Here is a 23,296-nt window from a genome sequence, read left to right on the forward strand (position 1 = left end):
TTGGATGTGATCATAAGAGGTACAGTTAGTAAGTTTGCAGATGACACCAAAATTGGAGGTGTAGTGGACAGTGAAGAGGGTAACCTCAGATTACAACAGGATCTGGACCAGATGGACCAATGGGCTGAAAAGTGGCAGATGGAGTTTAATTCACATAAATGCGAGGTGCTGCATTTTGGGAAAGCAAATCTTAGCAGGACTTATACACTGAATGGTAAGGTCCTAGGGAGTGTTGCTGAACAAAGAGACAAAGAGTGCAGGTTCACAGCTCCTTGAAAGTGGAGTCACAGGTAGATAGGATAGCAAAGGAGGCGTTTGGTATGCTTTCCTTTATTGGTCAGAGTGTTGAGTACAGGAGTTGGGCGGTCATGTTGCGGCTGTACAGGACATTGGTGAGGCCACTGTTATAATATTGCATGCAATTCTGGTCTCCTTCCTACCAAAAGATATTGTGAAACTTGAAAGGGTTCAGAAAAGATTTACAAGGATGTTGCCAGGGTTGGAGGATTTGAGCTATTGGGAAAGGCTGAACAGGCTGGGGCTGTTTTCCCTGGAGTATCGGAGGCTGAGGGGTGACCTTATAGTGGTTTACAAAATTATGAGGTGCATGGATAGGATAAATAGGCAAAGTCTTTTTCCTGGGGTGGGGGAGTCCAGAACTAGAGGGCATAGGTTTAGGGTGAGAGGGGAAAGATATAAAAAGAGACCTAAAGGGGCAACTTTTTCACACAGAGGGTAGTACGTGTATGGAATGAGCTGCCAGAGGATGTGGTGGAGGCTGGTACAATTGCAACATTTAAAAGGCATTTGGACGGGTACATGGATAGGAAAAGTTTGAAGGGATATGGGCCAAGTGCTAGCAGGTGGGACTAGATTGGGTTGGGATATCTGATCGGTATGGACAGGTTGGACCGAAGGGTTTGTTTCCATGCTGTACATCTCTGTGACTCTATATTCAGTGCAGTAATCGAACTACAAAATTAAAAAATTAATGGTTCATCAGGAGGTTCATCTCCAAGGACAAGAATACAAAAAGACAGTTTTTTTCTCATTGTGAATGAAAATCTGCTGACAGAAGCAAATGCAACATCATTGGACATCATGGTCCAATGGTATTATCACCAGACTGTTAATCAGAGATCCAGAGAACATACTGAGGACCTGGGTTTGAATCCCACCACAGCAGGCGGTGGAATTTCAACTGAATAAAAATCTGAAATTAAGGGTCAAATAATGACTATAAACTATTGCTGATTCATGGAAAAGAAAACTCATCTGGTTTACTGATGTCCTTTATAGAGTGCAACCCACAGCAATGTGGTTGACCCATAACTGTCCTTTGGGTAATTAGGGATGGACAATAAATGCTGGCCTATGTAGCGACACCCCACATCTGTTGAATGAATAATAAAAAAAAGATATATCACCTCGATCTGATGCACACCACAGTAAAAGCTGGGCCAACTGGGGAATTCACCCAAGAAGGCAAAGGTATAATTGAGGTACTGAATGCGAACTTTGCAACTACTGGCCAATTTAGAGAGGGGAGGTAACTGAAACACTGAATGGACTAATATTTAATAAAGAGGGTATGTTAGAAAGGCAAGTGATAGCTAAAGCTGATTAGTCACCAGGAATAGATCGGACATAGCCAACTATACTGAAGGATAGAAATTGCAGAGAAACATGAAAATTGCCATAATCTTCTAAACGTCAGTATTGCCAAAAAAATGAAACACATTGTTGAAGCTTTTTATCATGCACTTAACTGGACAACTGTGAGAAGGATATCAATAAACATCAAGCAGACATTCAGGCTAGTGGGATTGGCACATGGTTGATTTAGCTGAATAAGTAAAAAAGACATATTGTCAAACTTTTTTCAGCCAAACAAACAACTCCCAACTCGCTAACTACTCCCAAGCTTCTTTAGGGAAAGCAGTGGTACTAGGTGACTGACAAACTGCAAAACATCTTTGTTCAAAGAAAAAGGAAGCAAGGATAAAGCCAACTACATGCCAGTCCACTTAATTTTGGTTACAATAAACCTTTTACAATAACAATTTGGAACAAAATTAACAGAACCATCCCTTGGATAAACGTGGATAAGATACGAAAAGCCAGCATGGATTTGTTAAGAGCAAATCATGTTCAACTATTTTGACTGAGCTTTTGAGTTAAGTGAACGATTTGTTGAGGGGTAAAGGTGGTGTGAATGGACTAAAAAAAGTTTTTGCTAAACGGACAGGCTTATCAACAAAGATAATGCTCATGGGATAAAGAGGCAGCAACAGCATGGATGCAAAGCTGACATGTGACATGAAACAGAGATGTGGAGAATGGTTGATTTGCAGATTGGAAGCGGGGCCTGAGTTGGTACTGTTATGAGTTGAAGGCATTTACTGTACCTTAAAGAGAGTAAATGCTATTCTGCACTGAGAGCTTACAAGAGCACTCACAGAATAAACTAGAAAATTGGAAATATGTAACATTTTACTATGAAATAGATACCTGGGTTAGTTGCTGTTTTGACAACAATTCAAATTTAATCAGTTTGAATTACACCACAGGACACTAAAACCCCAATTGAGTTTGAATTTATTCTTTTGCCAATATTGAACCAAGGATTCGATCCAATGTTAGGGGATATACAAAAGGCAGGCATTTTGAAAATCAGACAGGACAACTGCCTCAAGACCCAAGACATTAAAACACCGTCCAAAGGTACCTTTTCATATGAAACATCTTCACAGTAAAAAGAAAGACGACGACCTAGGGAGATCTTCAGCCAGAAGAAGATACCTGAGACAATAGCTGCTATATGGTTTTGAAATTAAGTTGCTGTAATTTTAATGAGTGTTTAATTGGAACAGTATAGAGTTATAGAGTTGGAGGCAGGTAATAAGCAGTTAAGGGAAAGAGGGACTTAGAGTTGTAAATAGTTGTTTTTTTAAAACTCTAAAAGTGAACATTAAATTGATGCTATTTTCTTTAAATAGTGGAATTTGTGGAGTTGTTGGTCACTCCTATTTTAACAGATTGAGGCGAGGTGAGCTTTTCAGGGTGTTTGGTTTAGTTATCAGAAGGGTTCACCACCTTGTTGTGACAGTAGTGTTCTGACACAAAGACAGACATCCAATCAAATCATCCGCCCTATATTTACAACACGAAAATTAAAACATTCAAAGATCCTCAAAATTGACTCCAATGATTTGTAACCAGACTTGGAGAAGGCAGGAGAAAGTGGTGAAGAAACAGATCAGCAATAATTGAATGGCAGACCAGACTCAATGGGCTGAATGGCCTAATTATGCTCCTTTGTTTTAAGGCCTTTATGTAGCATTAAATTTTGAGAACAATTGACACAAAGAGTATAGCTTAAACAAAAGAATGAACAATTTATGAATAATACAGTGGCTTTAGCACAATGTTAAGCAAAGTAATATAATTAATGTTTGTGATTTAAACCCTACTAATTTGATTCTAGCACCCACTCTCAAAAACAGACAGACACAGTAACGGGATAAATTAGAAGGAAAAAAACACGAGATTTCACTGGTTAGTTCACTTAACAGACTCCACGATTTGTAACAACACAGACACATGGAATCACATGGTGTCTAAAGATATCAGCATACATAAATAGCTTCCAGTAAGCTCCGAGGAATATTTACTTTCAACAGATCCTACTCTCCAAACTTACAAGAAATTGACAATGCTAGGATATCAGGAAGTAATCAAACCTCTGTCCTATAGTTTTCACAATCACAATCTTTCCGACTGGAACAAAAATCAAACCTAGTTCAAAATTTGATTTCTTTCTGTTAGACCTATGAAGCCACAGTTAAGGTTCAACAACTTTCATTTATTTGAGTATTAAAAAATCTCCAGGACTAGAACGTCCACAGGCATTCTTTGAACAAGAATCAACCTGAAACTAATTTCCAGGTTTGGTCCCCATCAAATATCAGTTTGTTTTTACTTTTCAAAAAAAAACAAGCCGCTCCTCATAGTTCAAAGGTCACCATCAGCTCTTCAGCTAATTTAATACTGCGATGAGGAGGAATTTCTTCTGAGGGTTGTTTCTCTTTGGAACTCTTTGCCACAGAGAGCTGTGTGGGTAGAGTCCTTGATTACATTTAAGATTGAGGTAGCTAGATTGTGTACAGTAAGAAAATCAAGGGTTACAGGGAAAGGCAGGAAAGCGGATGTGAGGAACCTTGGATCAGCAATGATCCTATTGAATAGTGAAGCAGGCTCAAGGGGCTGAATGGTCTACCCCTGTTCCTTCTTCTTATGGTCTATGGTTTACAGCTCCAAGCCAAGAATAATAAAAACGAAAGTAGTCTCAGCTGCACGAAGACTGTTGCTTCACTGGTCTACACAAATGACCCCGACTTGGATACACAGGAAAATCATCTCAAAATCTGTAGATGACAAAACTTGGATGCACTGATAGGAAGTCAGTAATAATCTTCAGAAGATCATAGACAAGCAATGGGCACTGTGCTGTTCATGAAATTCAATGCTGATAAAAATGAAATGATCCATTTTAAGAGAGTGAGTAAAAGGAATGTGGAGGATACAATTCTAGAAAGGGTGCAGGTGTACAAATACTTACAAGGTTGTGAGTATAAATGATTGAAGGCCTCAGGTCAGATTGAGAATGCGGTTTGTATAGCAGATGGTATCTTGATTTTAGCAAGGTAATAGTACAAAAGTAAGGATATAGTAGTGAAGGAACAAATTACTGCATATGCTGGAACCTGTATTAAAGATGAAAGATGCAGGAATTCACAGTGGGTTAGACAGCATCCGTGGACAGAGCTAGCTAATGTTGAGTCTGGATGACTTTTCATCTGAGCGGAATCTGCTGTGATTTCCACATTTTTCATTTTCAGATGTTACGGTGAACTTTTATACAACATTTTGGTCTCAATTGTAATACTGTTTCCAATTCAGCATGCCACACTTTAGGTAGGACATGCAGACATGAGACAGGATGCAGAAAAAAAGAGAAGAGCAAGTAGAGGAGAAATTTGGTAGAGGGTGTTCAATATTACGGAGGGCCTGGACAAAGCAGTGAATAAGAAATTGCAAAATTGTTCCTGCTGGTAGAGGGCCAAAATCAGAAGACACCAATCTCAGGCAAAAGATGGGACAAAACTGTTTAAAGCACAGGGTAGTTTGGGTCTAAAATGCAAAATCTAACAGCTTTATTCACTTTTGGGGAGAGTATATCACTGGCTGACCAGCATTTATTTCGTGCCGCGGTTGTCCTTGAGATGGTGGTAGTGAGCTGCATTCTCGAAGCACGGAATCTACATGCTGTAGGTTGACTCACACAGCTCTTAAAGAGAGACTTGCAGAATTTTGACCGAGTGACAGTGATACATTTCAAAGCCGGAATGGTGAATGGCTGGGAGGATTCCCTGCTATTCATGGAGTTGAAGCAAAAATTAAAGATCTTTTTAAAAATTGTAAAATTCCTCAATTCACTTGTCTTTTCGACATAGACTGACAGAGTGCATGGACAAGATTTTTGTATTTAACAAGAATATTTTTAAAAATAAATCAAATCCAGCTATAGATAATTAAATATGAACTGTCAACATACAGTCTGGTTAAAACTCTTAAACCCTTTATTACTCTGCTGCACACATACACAGAAAAAATGGTTATCATGGTGGAAGACAGACTGGGAAAGTAGTCCAGTGGTCACATGCAATTCCAAAGTTCTTTAACTCAGCCTCTCACATTGCCAATCAATCAATTCAACATTCAGCTGATGGTCATCTGTATTCCATCTGATATGGTCATCATTTGAACTGAACCTTCTTCATTGCACTTTACTGGCACATATTCCTCAGAGACTGCTGACCTCACTTGACTGCCTGGTTGACTCACACAAAATTGAAAGAGTAGGAAAACTGTCTAATTCACAACTCATGTTGAAACCCTGCCCCTTTATGTTGTCCTTTGTGTTTTCATAGACAGCTCCTTGTAAATGTGCTTTCTCTAACCTCCTTTTCACTGGAGGTCTCTTTTGTATCAATCTTTAGTGTGTTAACTGTCTTCTTATTGGTACTTCTTCCAGGCCACATGTTATTCTGTGTGTTCACTTAGACACTGAAACAGTCTGTCTCCACACACAGCAAGAGATGGACCACATTCAAGCTTGAGCTGCTAAGTGATAAGTAACATTGATGCTTCAAGTGTCAGGTAAAAATCTTCCACAGTGGAGAGAGGATTTAACTATCTCTCACTGATAATGAAAGGCAGAGCTATAAATATTCTTGGGATTACCCTGGGTCAGAAACTGACCTGAACCACCAATATGAATTCTGTGACTGTAAGAGCAGGTCAGAGGCGGGGACTTTTGCAGCAAGTAGACACTCCCATACATCTCTACGTTACCCTTGCTTGGATGAGTGCAACTCCAATAACATTCAAGAAATTCAACAAGTTCCAGGATTTTCAGCCAATCTACCAATGCACAGTGGCAACGTACATACAGTCTACAAGATGCACTGCTGCAATGCACCAAGATTCCTTTGGCAGCACTTTGCGAACCTATAACTTTCACTATCTGGGTGGACAATCATCATTGAATCCCTACAGTGTGGAAGCTGGCTATTTGGCCCATCAAGTTCACACCAACCCTTCAAAGAGCATCCCACCCAGACCTAGTACCGCCTACCGATCCCGATAACTCTGCATTTCCCATGACCAATCCTCCTAACCATCTTTTGATTGTGGGAGGAAACCCACATAGACACAGGGAGAATGTACAAACTCCACACAGTCACTCAAGTGAATCCAGGTCCCTGGCACTGTGAGGCAAAAGTGCTAACCACTGAGCCATGTGTCCCCCACTAAGGGCAGCAGATGCATGAAAACACCATTTTCTGCAAGTTCCCTAAAAGTGACACACCATCCTAAGTGAGAATTATCAATGCTGTTCCTTCATGGACACTGGATCAAAATGCTAGAACTCCCTTTCCATTAGCACTGTGAATGTTTTCATTTTATATTAAAAAAAAGACTTAAAGGCACAATAAAAGGTTCAAAAATGACTTGTAAAGATGGCACCAATACTGTCAAACTTGGTAACGGTTTGAGAGGGGGGAACAAGAGCAAGAGCAATGCTTCAAACAATTCAAAACCAGGGATAATTAATGCAAGATAGTCATTAATAAATTCAACAGGGAAAATCAAAAGGAACTTCTTTACCCAGAGAGTGGCTAAAATTTGGAACCTACTTCTGTAAAGGGGAGTTGAGACAAATGAGCACAGATACACTCAAGGGGAAGCTAGACAAATTTGAGAGGGAGAAAGTAGAACAATATGCTGATGGGGTGAAATATCATAGAATTAGAGAAATAATTGGAGAGTTCAGTTGGTGGGACACAGACTTGACAAGGTAGCAAAATGTCATCTGCAGAATTACACTCAAGAACCAGCACCTGCCCAAACTGAGGCTGCTGAGTGCAAATGATGAGCAGTTAAACTTCAAATTATATGAGCAAGTTGAGATACTTTTCAAGTAATTCACTTGTTACGTCTTGTGGGAAATTGTCATTTTTATCTGGTGAACAGTCAGCAGGGTGAAGTAAAACAATACTAGCAAAACATGTCCCAAAAAGGATTTACTGCTTTGTTTTTTCTTAGTTTATTGACTGCTTTACTTACAGTTTATTTCCATAGCTGGCAGTTAATCATTTCTATATTAAATTAAGGAGCCCAAAATGGCCGTAATCTGACTGAAGCAAGACAGTGTAAACAATGCAAGTACACAGGGTGCCTTGAACACAAGGGACACAAAGTATTTGCAGTCTATTACACTTTCACTATACTGTTAGGAGTCCCAGGGGATTTGAAGGGCTGATTCAAAAAATGTAAGTCAGGGAAATGCGTTACATCTGTATTATTACTATTCAAAAGAAATAACCCTTCTGACATTACTGACTGACAATGATTGCATCCCCTTTCCAGCTGACAGTGTCAGCAAGCCCCAACAGCTGGCAGTTATACCCTCCCATAACCACCCCACTTACCATCTCTCCTTTGCCCTCTCTCCCATGTCATAATCTAATATTGACCCCGTAGTTCTGGAACGAAGAAGTTGACCTTGTTGACTACAAGGTCATTGATTGGGGTTTGTTAACTTGAGCCAACCAGGAAAGCTCTAGCTGACCAATATAATTCAGAAATTAGAATTAAAAAAAAGATTAGAATCTCCTCAGTTCAGCTGAGTGGCTCTGAGCTGGCCATCCTGTATGTAAAAGGTGACTTGGTGACAGGACACCAGCCTGCGTGCAGTTATTTCAGATCCCCATTTCACACCCCGACAGTGATCACCACCCCTTCCACAAATCTTTAATCTAGTCCCAACCGTAATTTCCTCCACCCATCACCCTTTAAGATGGTTTCTCTTCCTGGGAGTTGAAGGTGAATACTACTTGGGAGGTAGGCAGTGGTGAAAGTTGCTGCAGGTGCCAGCTGGAGTGCTTTGACATCTGAGCTGACTTGGAGTTATATTGCTCAGCACTTTAGGCCAGCTATGAAAAGCTCTCAATTAATCAATGTAAAAGTCAGGGTAGATATAAGGAAAACAACCCAAGTCTGCAATAGAATCCCTATGATATGGAAGCAGGCCATTTGGCCCATTGAGTCCACATCAATCCTCCTAAGAATATCCCACCCCGACAACCCTTCATTCCCACGATTAACCCACCTAACCTGCATATTACAGTCAATTTAGCATGGCTAACCTGCACATCCTTGGACTATGTACATCCTGGACTGTAGCCAATTATGGAGCAATTCGAACAGGATCAAATCAGCAATTGAAAGTTTAAACTTTCTGTACAAATACCGTGCATGCGTTTATGTCAGGACCTCCTCAGGGTCCTGAGTGCATTAGGAAGTGGAGTTGGGTCTCTTTCCATCTGGAAAAGTTTGAGACTGTTAACTCTGACAATGTAATGCTCCTTCAATGACACTGGACTATCAGTTTGGATTTACATAGTCAAGCTCACTGCTTCCGGATTCACAAGTACTAGTGTTATCAACTGAGGCACAGCTGATATTAGGGATGCCTGGTAAATTTATCAATTTGTACTAGTCAGATGGATACAGAAACTACCACATTTTTTTTTTACCAAGTGAAGTCTGAGTGCATCTTAACATTTCCAGCAAAATACAACTAAATAAGGAACTTACTTTCTGTACGCGCATTTCACATTGTAACCCGCCGCAGAATTCATCACAGGGATTCCTAGATCCTGATAGACCTGCTTCCACACAGCACCACTTTCAATCTACGAGCAAGAAACCAGATGATGAGCACAGTCATATTATAACAAAAAGAAGAACTCCATGTGCAGTACAATTCAGAACAAAAAAAGTGTTTCACTGTAAGCTGATGCTATACTAAAAATGAAAATAGAAAATGCCGAAAGCACTTTGCTGGTCAGGCAATGTTAAAACAAAAGAGAAAGGAGTTCACAATTTAGTTTGCAATACTTATTCTTTTAAAAAAAAATCAGATTTTAAGTAAGCAGTATTTTGCTTTTTTTGATACAGAAATAGGAGAAACAGATTTCCAGTGGCAAAAGTGTGATTAATAGTGAACACAGAATAAGGTAATTGGGAGAAGAACCCGAGCGGAATTGAGAATCTTTGATGCAGTTTGCTACAATGGTTTGGAGTTCACTGCTTAAAATGTGGGTGGAAGTAGCTTCTACAGCAAATGTCAAAGGCAACTGGATAAAAAAAATTGAAGGGGTACTTTGGAAGAGCGTTTACATTTCTGATGCTTGTTTTCAGACACCTCAATGATCTGACCCCTTCTGATCTCTAATCTCAACTGTCTGAAATACTTCCTCTAATTCTGGCTTCAAGAATCCTTGACTTCAGTTACGCTACTGTTGGTGACGGTGCCTTCAGCTGGCAGAGGCTCTGACCTCTGGAATACCTACACTATATCTCTGTCTCTTCTTCTCTCTTTCTTCTTGTAAGACACTTCTTGAATCATCTTAGAAAGTTTTATTAAACTAATGGTGTTAAATAAATTCAAGTTGGAGCTGTTGTTGAAAATGTAGTGAAGGGAGACTGATTGGATAATGTGTAGAGGCATGTTGGGACAAACTCTTTATTTGCGCTGTTTCATCCTGTGATTGTATAATACAAAGTAATAATGTTCAAAACATCCCATTTCTGACTGGATGTGATACTCATAATTAAGTTACCTCTTGTAAGTATGACTGTTGCATTAAGCTATTTGAAGGAGAGCAGCACAATGAGCACTGCAGACAATTCTTGTTTTTTCCATGTGTTGAATCAATAGTTTGACATTCTGCATTGCAGCAACACTGGAACTCCAAGAGTGGAGTAGTAACCGAGCGAGAGCTGGAAGAGGCTGATCAGCCACAAGCGAACATCCCAAACCTGTCTTATATTTCTGATCACAACAAACTTGTATCACATAAGATGTCCCAAGGCACTTCACAGGACTGCTATCAAAGATATATTAATACAGTGGACCAAAAGTTATCAGAAGGATGACTTTTAAAGGAGTTTCTTAAAGGATGAGAAGGATGGAAAGGCTGTGCATTTATAAAGAGAATTCCAGAGATTAGGCCTTAGGTATTTGAAGGTGCCAATGGATGCTAAAATCATAAGAAAGAACTGGATTTCATTTTTTAAGATGATACTTGATATGAGGGTGTATTTTTATCCTTCATATTTCCATGGGATTCAGCATTGCTGGAAGGTACAGTATTTGTTGGCCATCCTTAATTCCTGTAAACTGAACGGCTTGGTAGACCATTTTGGACAGCAGGAAAGAGTCAACCACATCAGTAGGGGGGTTGGAGTCATGGATCAGTTAAACAAAGTAAAGATGGCAGATTTTCTAACCTAAAAAGGCATGACTGAACCAGATGAATCTTTATGACTGATAGGAGTCAAGGTCATATCACCGAGACTAACTTTCAATGGCAGATTTGTTAAATTTAAATTTTACCAGCTGCCATAACATGCTTTAAACCCACCTTCACCAAACATGAGCCTGGGCCTGTGGATTGCCAACCCAGTAAAATTACCATGACAATATCACCTAAATCAACACTGCCACATCACACCCCCAACAAGGCAGGGGCTTTTGCCATTTAAAACAATTTGGTGTCCTTTAATAAAAGTTAATGTTGAGATTTATTTGGATATAAACACCTTTATAAAATAATCAAGACTGCCTATGGTATAAGCCTTACAATGCCATGACTGCTCGGTTTTCTTTTGAAAATAATGACTGATGATAAAATGTTAAAAATCATCCATGCCTTGGTCATCTGGTCTCTTCCTTCACTCCATTTCTGGCAGTTGTGACTTTAGCTGCCAAAGTCCCAAGCTCTGGGAATCCTTCCCAAAACCTACTTCCCTTTACTCCTTTCAGGTATTCCTTAAACCTAAGGAACTTCATCCAAATTTTAGTAATGCCTCCAAAAATCTCTTTTGTATCTTGCTGTCACTTGTTGTCTGAATTTATTGGGGACTTTCCTACGTTGGACAGTTGAGCAAGCACCAGAATTGACTTTACATGCAACCATTAAGATTCCATAAGATAATGAACTGGTCCCAAAGTAAGTGCAACACTGCTCACGATACATACTTGAATTTGCTTACTTTAATTAAAATCACCCCAAACAAATGGAGAAAGTAAACTGTTTTCTATAGTTCGCCATAAAGTTAGCATAGGCACTTTGAATTTCAGAGATGCTTGGAGGTAAAACATGAAAGTCATTCAGTTTAATTAGTTAGGAACTTTAGTTCAAGCTCAAGCAACTACGGCTATAGACTAACTAGTTCATGGAATGCAAGGACCTTTTTTTTGGTGGGGCAGGCCAAGAATTCCAATTTCACCCTTGATATAAAAACTGCCAATTAATGAAGTGTTGTGCTAGTCTGATGTGGAGCACCATGACATTATAACACAGCTATCCCTTCCAGAGATCACCCAACCTTATCAAGGACTGGGTTGTTACAATTCAAGCCAGATGTCCCCAGCAAAAGTAGCACTTTCCAAACCAAGCTAGCATTTGCCATGAACTGAAGTGAGGATGCTTTGCAGTGTGATCCAGGGCAATGATTCTGAGCAAAGAGGAGTCAAACATCCCATTGCTTCATGAAATCATTGTGAAATGAAGTGTTACACAGAAGGAACTATTATGAGATAACCAAAAACTTGGTAAAAATGGTAGGTTAAGGACAGTCCTAAAGAAAAATGCAAGTAGTGAGGAAGAGAGGTGTACAGAGGGTATTCCAGAGCTTAGGGCAAAGGCAACTTACGCACAGTCACCAATGGAGGAGCAATTAAAATTGGGAAGTACAATAGCCAAGAATTAGATGAAGTCAAAAAAACTGCAGATGCAAAAATCCAAGGCAGACAAACAGGAGGTTGGATGAACACAGCAAGCCAGGCAGCATCAGGAGATGGAGAAATCAATGTTTCAGGTGTGACCCTTCTGAAACACTGACTTCTCGACCTCCTGATGCTGCAACAAATAGATGAAAGTAGATATATTGAAGGATATTGTTGGCTGAATGGTAGCTCAGTGGTTAGCACTGCTGCCTCAGTGCCAGGGACCTGGGTTCAATTACACCCTCAGGTGAACGTTTGTCGGACTTTGCACATTCTCCAGATGTCCGTGTGGCTTTCCTCTGGGTGCTCTGGTTTCCTCCCACAATCTAAAACGGTGCAGGTTAAATGGACTGACCATGCTGAATTGCCCATTGTGTCCAAGGATGTGTAGGTTTGATGGGAAATAACCATGGGAAATGGCAGGGTTATGGGGATAGGGTAGAGGGATGGGTTTGGGTGAGATGGTGTTTGGAGGGTTGGTGAAGACTCCATGGGCCAAATAGCGTGTTTCTACACTGTAGGAATTCTGTGAAAAGATCAGAGACAAGGAGGAAAAACCATGGAGGCAAAGGAAATAAAAATGAGAATTTTTATACAGGAGACATTGCTTCAGTGGAACCCAATGAAGGTCAGCAAGCATAATAAAGATAGGGAGTAAGACTTGGTATAACAAATACAGACAACAGCCTTTTGAAAAAGTTAAAAAAGTTTACGAGTGGAGGATGAAAGGTTGGTCAAAAGATTGTTGGAGAAGTGAAGTCCAGAGCTGAGTGGGGACTGGTGAAGTTAGAAAATGATATGATCAATACATGGATTTATAACCAAGTGATAATCCAATACTTCCATACTAAACTGTTCTTAACATTTACATGGATTATGAGTCATTTATCTTCTGGTTGAATAACAAGGTTTACTTATCTAATTTAGCCTCAAATTAAACACCTTTTCTCCAATATGAATTTCATTAAGAAAAGGAATTCAAAGTTAGTATTTCCACAGCAAATGAGCCATTGGTGGTGGGAATTATCCCAATTTTCCATCTGTTATGTCGTATAACTACATTTACACATATGTACAAAATGAAAAATCCACTGGAAGCTGGCCATTTACAAACTAATCTAAAAACGCTGAGATACAAAGAGAGAGATAAAATTTTAAAAAAAAGAGAATGAAAATGGTCTACAGCAGATAAAAATCAAACCTGACTCAAATAAACTCATTCTTCAAAACCAAAAGTAGAGGCTAGAATTTCCACTGTAAATACTCGAGGCTGAATAACACAGCACTTTCAAAATTGCTTGAGGTACAAATTCCTTGTCTAATACATGAACATTATTCTTCAGGATCATGTTTATACTGTTTAAACCTACTGAAAGGTTTATACTGTGTTGGCATTAACAAAGCAACAACACTTTTACTCAGTCATTTGCCCTAGCCTGCTGCAAAGAACATGACGACAATCTACACGTTGCACGCCATAAAACTGTGCTTGTTCTCCTGTTCATAACACTGATCCATAAAACTGTTAAACCAAATACTCACACTATCAAATCCGCCCAGTTCATGTACAAGTCTGTACAGCTTGAATAAATTCAAATCCCTGTATCCAAGCACAGGACGTTTGTTGATTGGAGTACCTGCAGTTAAAGTGAATGACAGAAAATATACACAGTTTTGACTAATCTGAAATTTTAATTGTTAGTTAAGTTCTTCAAGTATTAACTAAGAAATTAAATTCAATAAAGAAAATACAAGTTGACACTTATTTCTTTCTCTTCCCTTCTCCTCACCGCCCCCTACCAACCCCTCCTCCAGTTGCTCATAATCATTGCCAATCTACACCACCCTTCAACCAGCTCAGAGTCCAGTCCTTAACATGGGGTGAGATGTAGCCATTAGTAACTATTTAGAGGCAGCTACTGACAAATGATGGTTGTCACGGTTTCCACAGGAAAGTTCACTACCTAATCCCCATGTACTGACCCTCTGACAATGCAGTGCTCCCTGTGTTGATGCTCCATCTGTACTGATCCTCTAACAGTGCGGCCCTCACTTCAGTACCGACCCTTTGACAGTGCAGCACTCAGTACTGACCTTATGACAATGTGGACCTCCCTCAGTACTGACTCAACAGTCCAGTACACTCTCAGTACAGACCAATCAAGCCAGACTGTTCCCAGTGTAGTCACAAAAGTTACAAACTTAAACTACACAAAGTACCCAAATTACCTGACTGACAGACTCAGGCAAAAAGGGAACGTTCACCAGGTTTCTGTACTTAACAAGAAAACAGCTATTTATCACAAACAGGTTCGTTCCTATCATTACTTAAAATCAAACAATAAGCTGCTAACCTTTAACTCTAATTTAAACCCTACACCTTCGAAATTACCCCTCTTACACAGACAAACACACAATGATATAGGTCATGGATATCAAAGATGGAGAAGAAAATAAAACAGGAAAAAGAAAAAGTTTTATAGCATCAATTCGAACCACAAGAGTTGATAACTTGTTTTCTTCTCGTTTCTTTCCAATTCCATCTTCTTCTTTGTTGATGAGAAATTGCCCCTTTCAGAGTCTCTGGAAGTGACTTTCCCTTTCAACAAGGGAATTTGCAGACAGATCAATTAGCAAAGGAAATGGACAGCGAGGACAGCTACAAAAGAGATTTTCAGTTCCTTTTCAGTACAGGAGGGTGAGGAAGGTTGCTTTCTGTTTGTAGGCTGGAAGCTTCTGCTGTATTGTGTACGTACACACACACACACACACACACACAGTTGTCACCTGCTCAGGAACCAAACTGTTGCTGTCAGGTAGTTGACTCTTAGTTTAGAAACCCACTGGTTCTGTTCTGTCCGACTTCTCCCTTGTTGCTCAAGGGAAAGGTAATATTAACTCCCAATGCTCCAGTGAACTTGATTTTTAAAACTGCAAGATCTCTTTACACAGTCTCTTTGATTTAATACAGTCGAGAAATATAAAAGGGGTTATCAGACGATCAAATAACTGACCATGAATTTTTATATTCTGCATCAATTACTGAAGGCTGCATCAATTCAATACCAGCCACAATTAAGAGATTGAGAAAAGGGTTACCAAGCGGTGAGAAATTTACAGAAATGATTGCTTGTCAGTCAGTCACGCAAAAACATCACCACTGTGAGCATCATTGGAATCTAAATCGCCTCTTCATCTACATTTTGCTGTTTTCAACCTGACCTTCCCATTATCACCTCACCATTCCCACTAAGATCCATCAGATCCAAGCCTGGTCATATACTATGTGCTTTCCCTAATGTGTGCCAGCTCCTGGCACTGAATCCCAACAAAAATGGTCAGAGTCCTGCAGAAATGCATTTGCAGATGGAGAGACTACAGCTAATGTTTCTGTGCAGAAGGAAATGGAGTAAAAAAGTATTTGTGAGGGGAAGACTGTAAATTAAGAATGAAAATAACATTGCTGAGATTCTGAAAATGCTAGTTTTGGCATTGCTCCAGTTCAGAGGATTCATTTCAAAGTCGTAAAAAGAGCCAAGCTAAAACCCTTACCTCTGTCCTCCATGAACTTGTATAGTTGTTGTAGAAAATTCTCCTTTTCCTCTGGAAAAGGTTCCACCTCTTCCTAAAGATTGTTGCAGTATGGTGGGCAGAGAGAGAGGAGAGGGGAGGAAAATGCAGAAGACAGTAAAAATATAAAAACTTGCTTTTGCAATTCTGTAACTACATACCTGAAACCACAGACAGAAACAGAAGCTGGCTTACACAGAGGCATCAATGGTACTGCCTTGCTGACAGCTGAAATGCTAGACTTAGTTGGTACTCAAGTTTTCAGAAGATTACATTAAAGGAAACTAAAAATGAATCAAGAAAACAGTACATAAGACATGTATATGTTGGCCTTGATATTGTGGTTTCGGGTGAAACAAGGACATTCAATGCTAACCTTGAAGAAAGTTGCCCACAAAGTTTTTCCCTTTTCCTGAAGGCAGACAAAACCTTGCACTATTGTACAGCAGCAATGATGTCAGCAAGCAAATAGGCAAACAAATTGAAATATTCAAACATAGTAAATCAACAAGTTAAAAGACATGCAAGATCTGTCAAGTTTAATTTAAATTTTCAGATTTAAGATTAAAACCAAGACAAAAATAAATAAACTTGAAAATACTGTATCTTTAAAGATGTAAATTTATTAAGTCATTATAGAGAGATTTGAAATTCCACAAATATGAAATTAGCTCCACAGGGCCAATAAAAAAGCATTTATAACTAACTGTGAACTTGTTCCATCATTTCAAATAGTTATACTTAATTCACTAGGAGGTATTCTTTTACAGGGTTTTATCAGTCATAATCAGCACGAGTGTGGAAGTTCTTCCTAATCAGAGAGTCGTCTGTCGGAACCTCAATATTGCACAGCATGGTAGACAGCAAACTCACTGTAGGCCAATTATGAATTTCTGTGCTTGCCTAAACTCAAGTTGCTGTTAGTTTCCAATAGTGTTAACTGTGAAGGTTGACAGTTACGCTATTATGACTAAAGCAAAATCACAACTAATACAACAAATTTAAAAAAAAGCTGGAACCATTCCCTATGCTCTTAAGACATTTGAAGATAAACAGGAGTTGGAGAAAAATTGTTCTGAATAACAGGTATAAAACTAACATGAATGAAATGCACAAATCTGTTTCCATGTCCCTTGTCATTTGATGTGAATTGGCTGCTGGCCTATGCAAACTTACTTAGCCTTCTCGTCACCAGCTCAAGATTAGAAAACAAATTGAGAGGAACAAGGACTATGCCTGTTCTGTTTCTCAAGAGTGTTGCACGTAGATCAAATTCATAGTATTTTGACTTATAATCAGATTGCTTTGCATCCAGTGCAAGAAACAGAAAAGTGCATTAATAATTATGTACTTGTGGTGACAGCAAATAGTTTGACTTGAAACTCCAAACATGGGCGTTCACAGGAGCATGTTCACAGAATTGTGAAGGAAGAAAGTGAACCAACTGATGAATGTGAGTGAAGTATCAAACTGAAGGATTGAGAAGACAGATGCATTCAGACAACAAAGGATATGCATAGTTTAATAGAAATGGACAATGTGAAAACTCTTGTGACACCATGGTAGTCCCCCTACACTGGGTCAAAATATCTGGGTTCAAGCTTCAACTGCCCCAAACGTGTCACAACATGTACAAACACATCATGTGATTACAATCTCTACAATGTACTGAGATTTGGTTTGGAGGTATATGACCACCAGTGCACAAAATGCAATTCTGAACACTCTTCTTTCCAAGGAGTGCCAGTCCAAGAGAGATGCACCAGCTGTTGATCTTGAGACTTTCAGTTATGGTTCCCAGTGTTAGCTCACACTCTGACAACACTTCAATTTTAAATACTCAACCCTATTTTCAAATCTCTCAGTAGCCTCATCCCTCCCTGTTTCTATAATCCCCTCCTCCCACACAACTGTACGAGAACTCTTCCAATTCTGTCCTTGGCACACTGAGTTTAATCACTTCACAACTGGCAGCTATGACTTTAGTTGTCTGAGCTCGAGAATTTCCTCAACCTTCCTATCCCTCTCCAGTGCTTACCTTTAAATAACTCCTTCGGTCAAGCTTTTATTTACTTGTCCTAATGAATTCATAAGTAATTCTATTCCTGCAGAATTTTGAAGAATTGTTTTTAATTTTCTCAATTCTGGTCAATTTTTACAGGTTACCATAACATCATATTTTGAAAAGTATTAATATTTGTTAAGTAAAGCACATGACTTATCATGAAAAGGGAGTTGGCGGAGGAGACAGGGAACAACTGACTTTATTCCCAGGCACCGAAGCATGCAACTGTATTAAAAAATGCAGTGAAGTTTCAAATCCACTCTCATGACTCCCAAGTTTGCTCTGTGCCTACAATTTCTAGTTAGCTGAAACACAGGAATGAAAGACAATAGAATTGAATAGATGCCTAAATTATTCACATTACTGATTAATAACCCGGAAACCGCACAGAAAGTCATATATTAAAATTTGCTGATGACAAAGTTATATAGCTTTGTAGACAGTATAGATGAGAGCATAAAACTACAAAGGAACGTTAGACTAAGCGAATGGACAAAACAATGGCAGATGGAGTTCAACATGAGCAAATGTGAAGTTATCTATTTTGGACCAAAACAGCACAGATCAGGGTAACTTCTAGATAGTACTGTTCTCAAGCAGAGGTTGAATCCTCTCTGACAGCTAAATGTGAAGCACCTCGCCCCATAATGGGTAAAAGGCATGTGAAAACTGGAGTAACCTGTCTTTCAGCAATTTCGAGTGGTTAAATAAAATAAACTCCTGATACTCACTTTAAAATAAACAAGTACCAATCTATTTTTCTAACTCTAACAGTGAACAAATTAAACAAGCTGAATAAATCACTTTTAACTACTAACTATTCCCAAATATAGCAAAGTTCCAATGGTATACTGTTCCAATAAATAAAACTCCCACTCATTAAAAAACAGCCAGGTTAAGTCTCTTAGAGTCATAGAGATGCACAGCATGGAAACAGACCCTTCGATCCAACCTATCCATGCCGAACAGATAATCTAGTCCCACCTGCCAGCGCACTGCCCATATCCCTCCAAACTCTTCCTATTCATATACCCATCCAAATGCCTCTTAAATGTTGCAATTGTACCAGCCTCCACCACATCCTCTGGCAGCTCATTCCATACACGTACCACCCTCTGCATAAAAAAGTTGCCCTTAGGTCTCTTTTATATCTTTCCCCGCTCACCCTAAACCTCTGCCCTCTAGTTCTGGATTCCCCAACCCCAAGGAAAAGACTTTGCCTATTTATCCTATCTATGCCACTCATAATTTTATAAACCTCTATAAGGTCACCCCTCAGCCTCCGATGTTCCAGGGAAAACAGCCCCGGCCTGTTCAGCCTCTCCCTGTAGCTCAGATCCTCCAACCCTGGCAACATTCTGTTGGGGAGAATCTGCTATCGGGGTACCTACATTGGGGCTAGGGAGGGGAGCACCATTATTAAAGCAGACACTGTCAGATACCAGCTAAAACACAGCCATGTAAAGTAAACCCAGCCACTGCAGGACTGTCTGCCTGGGGCCACGTTCCTTGGGGATTAGAACATGTCCGTCAGTTTCAGATCATCCTGTTACAATCTCATTGTTAATAAAGGAAACCGGTAACTATCGGATAGTGTAAATCGCACCGATACCACACTTGATTGATAAAGTACTTGCTAATGCCTCCGCTGACGTCAAACTCATTCGGGTCCTATGTTAAATGATAATATCTGTATTATGACGGGTAAGATCCCTCGGGCGAGGGACAACCTAAGACAGGCACAGTCGCGCATTGACATCGGAACGGGTGGCCTCCGTTCGTCTCCATTTGTTGAGATTTCTGCCTGCTTGCATCCGTGTCGGACGGTTGAACAGCACTGCTGCTCTCTGGAGCATACTGATCTATGGGACCACCGGGGCACAGTACAGTTTCACACTGGGTTTCACATCTCTAGCGGGTACCTAGCTGCTGGTACCAGGCTGTTCCTACTCCCTTTCCAAACTTACAACACCTATTTACATTTGCCGGCTCTTTGGACTACAGACTTGCGTTTACTAAATGACTTACTCATTCTAACGCACTCGCGTACATTTCGCCAACTCTGAATGACTTGTTGCAATGCTTGTCTAATCCTGTGCTTTTCGTTATTTCTGCAGACACTGCCTCAATTACTTCAACTATTAGTTTAGCTTAGCATGCAGCTGTGACTATCTATTGCTTAACTGTGTAGTGGCGCGTTTTTCAGGGCACCCTTCATCCCCATATGACTGTCTCCTTAGAACCGGTGAGTCTGGTCGATACAACACCGGACACCGGTCGCCTCGCGGGGTTGCGTTCCTTACGGGATAAGGGGGTGTGGCCTCTTTCGAGGCCAAGGGAGGGAATGTTGGGGAGAATCTGCTATCGGGGTACCTACATTGGGGCTAGGGAGGGGAGCACCATTATTAAAGCAGACACTGTCAGATACCAGCTAAAACACAGCCATGTAAAGTAAACCCAGCCACTGCAGGACTGTCTGCCTGGGGCCACGTTCCTTGGGGATTAGAACATGTCCGTCAGTTTCAGATCATCCTGTTACAATCTCATTGTTAATAAAGGAAACCGGTAACTATCGGATAGTGTAAATCGCACTGATACCACACTTGATTGATAAAGTACTTGATAATGCCTCCGCTGACGTCAAACTCATTCGGGTCCTATGTTAAATGATAATATCTGTATATTCAACTATGGAGAACTATTGTGAACGCCCAGACAGCCAGACGCATGGCAATGAGGAATCCCTTCCAACAATAAACTTTTAATTTACAAGATCGGAAACTGCCGAACCCAGGATGTCTACCCATTGTTCGGCACAGCAGGAGTGGGACAGGTATCTCGGGGCAGCCAATAGAGACACTAATCCCTTCACAGACAGGTGAACCAACCAATGAAAGAGCCGAACAAGGGGAACCTGACCGGGAACTCGAGGAAGCGCGAAGTATAACTGCACCAGATCCGAAGGGAGAGACAGAACGCCTTCTCCAACGAATTTGCATGCTTTTGAATTCGTTGTATAGTGTACCAGTTTTGATCCTGTAATAAACGGTGTTTTTGCTCCAAACTCTAGCCGGTTTGATCTCTCCTTCCAACGAACACGTAGAGACGAGACCATTCGGTTTCCGTCTCAACAATTCTTGTAAATCTTTTCTGAACCCTTTCAAGTTTTACAACATCTTTCCGATAGGAAAGAGACCAGAATTGCACGCAATATTCCAACAGTGGCCTAACCAATGTCCTGTACAGCCGCAACATGACCTCCCAACTCCTGTACTCAATACTCTGACCAATAAAGGAAAGTATACCAAACACCTTCTTCACGATCCTATCTACTTGCGACTCCACTTTCAAGGAGCTATGAACCTGCACTCCAAGGTCTCTTTGTTCAGCAACACTCCCGAGGGCCTTACCATGAAGTATATAAGTCCTGCTAAGATTTGCTTTCCCAAAATGCAGCACCTCGCATTTATCTGAATTAAACTCCATCTGCCACTACTCAGCCCATTGGCCCATCTGGTCCAGATCCTGTTGTAATCTGAGGTAACCCTCTTCGCTGTCCACTACACCTCCAATTTTGGTGTCATCTGCAAACTTACTAACTGTCCCTCTTATGCTCGCATCCAAATCATTTATGTAAATGACAAAATGTAGAGGACCCAGCACCAATCCTTGTGGCACTCCACTGAAGTCTGAAAAACAACTCTCCACACCACCCTTTGAGCCAGTTCTGTATCCAGATGGCTAGTTTTCCCTGTATTCCAGGAGATCTAACCTTGCTTATCAGTCTCCCATGGGGAACCTTGACAAACACCTTACTGAAGTCCATATCGATCACATCTACTGCTCTGCCCTCATCAATCCTCTTTGTTACTTTTTCAAAAAACTCAATCAAGCATGGAATGTTCTGTGCCTTCTGTTGATTTTTCTGTCAGGAATATTAACTTGTTGTCTTATTGGTACCATCGTTATTTAAATGGTCCTCTCTCGAAGTCATAGATGAGGTTATGACAGTCAGTGATTCTCTCTAGAGAGCTGAGGGCAGTTAGCTCTGGCAGATGACAGCTAGTTCTGGGGTCTTTGTCCAATTGCCCCCTTCTTTTTATACCTGTGATGACATATCAATATTTCTTATAATAGTATTGGTTGTACGTTGTCAAAGCCATCAGACTTATATTTGATAGGTTTTTGGTATCTAAGTACCTGATTCAAAGTGATTGGCTAAATTCAAAAGCCTATTGTCTTGGTAGAAACTGCTGCTTGGCCTGCTAACTGTATGGCCTTTCGATACAATTGTTTCAATTTGTGTGTTGTGTACTTGCAAACATTCAAGCTGCTGCTCACAGACATCCATTTTAAATCTCTCAGCACCGAGAACGCACGTGATCTTTTAAAAGGACCACACAAAGCTTTCTTCCCTAGCACTTGACAATTCTACTTCTTACCTCCCAATCTACAAGTACTCTACCCAATTTCGCAACAGTATAAAGTTAAATACAGTCGATGTCTAGGTGCATAGATCTTTAAAAACTTACACGAACAAGTGTAGAAAATAATCAAGAAAGCTAATGGTCTTTATGTCTACAGGGCTCAAGTACAAGGATGCAGAAGTTGTGCTGCAATTACATAAAACCCTTGTTAGATCCCTGTTGTACTGAGAGCACATCTGGGCACCACACCTTAAGAAGTACATATTGCCTTTTGAGGGAGGACAAAGTAGATTCACAAGAATAATACCTGGATCTCAGGAGTTAGGTTATGAGGACAGATGATACAAATTAGGCCTGTTTTCTCTAAAATTCAGAAGTTTAAAGGGACAATCTGACAGAAGTCTTCAAGTTATTAGCTGGAAAAGACAGGGTAGATCAAGATAAACTATTCCTGCTGGTTGGAGATTCTAGAACTAGGTGGCATAGTCTGAGAATAAAGGCCAGACCACACAGAGATGTTAGGAAGTACTTCTAAGTACATACAAAGAGGGACAGATGTGTGGAACACTCTTCCACAAATGGGAGTGGATGCTAGATCAGTTATGTTCAAATTGGAGACAGACAGATTTTTGTTAAGGAAAAGTATTAAAGAAATATAGGGCAAGGGCAGGTATATGGAGTCAGATCACAGATTACACATTATCTCATCAAATGACAATAGACTTGAGGCACTGAATGGTTTATTCCTGCTTATATGTTACTGTAAAAGCAAGGCCTGATGAAACACTGACAATTTCAGTCTATTTCCCA

The 23,296-nt window shown here is 40.2% G+C and overlaps 1 protein-coding gene across 2 annotated transcripts in view; it reads right to left on the reverse strand.

Annotated features, from left to right (window-relative positions):
* Positions 1-23,296, reverse strand: part of arid4b (AT-rich interaction domain 4B) — a 172,844-nt gene that overhangs the window by 40,372 nt on the left and 109,176 nt on the right. For both annotated transcript variants that reach the window (XM_060852551.1, XM_060852544.1), the window contains exons 13-15: positions 15,977-16,049; positions 13,967-14,061; positions 9,226-9,323 (exon numbers count right to left, since the gene is read on the reverse strand). In XM_060852551.1, the coding sequence (XP_060708534.1) occupies positions 9,226-9,323; positions 13,967-14,061; positions 15,977-16,049 (266 nt within the window). The remainder of the gene's footprint in view (positions 1-9,225; positions 9,324-13,966; positions 14,062-15,976; positions 16,050-23,296) is intronic.

Source organism: Hemiscyllium ocellatum, chromosome 3 (genome assembly GCF_020745735.1).
Source record: "Hemiscyllium ocellatum isolate sHemOce1 chromosome 3, sHemOce1.pat.X.cur, whole genome shotgun sequence".
In the NCBI taxonomy this organism is placed as follows: Eukaryota; Metazoa; Chordata; class Chondrichthyes; order Orectolobiformes; family Hemiscylliidae; genus Hemiscyllium; species Hemiscyllium ocellatum.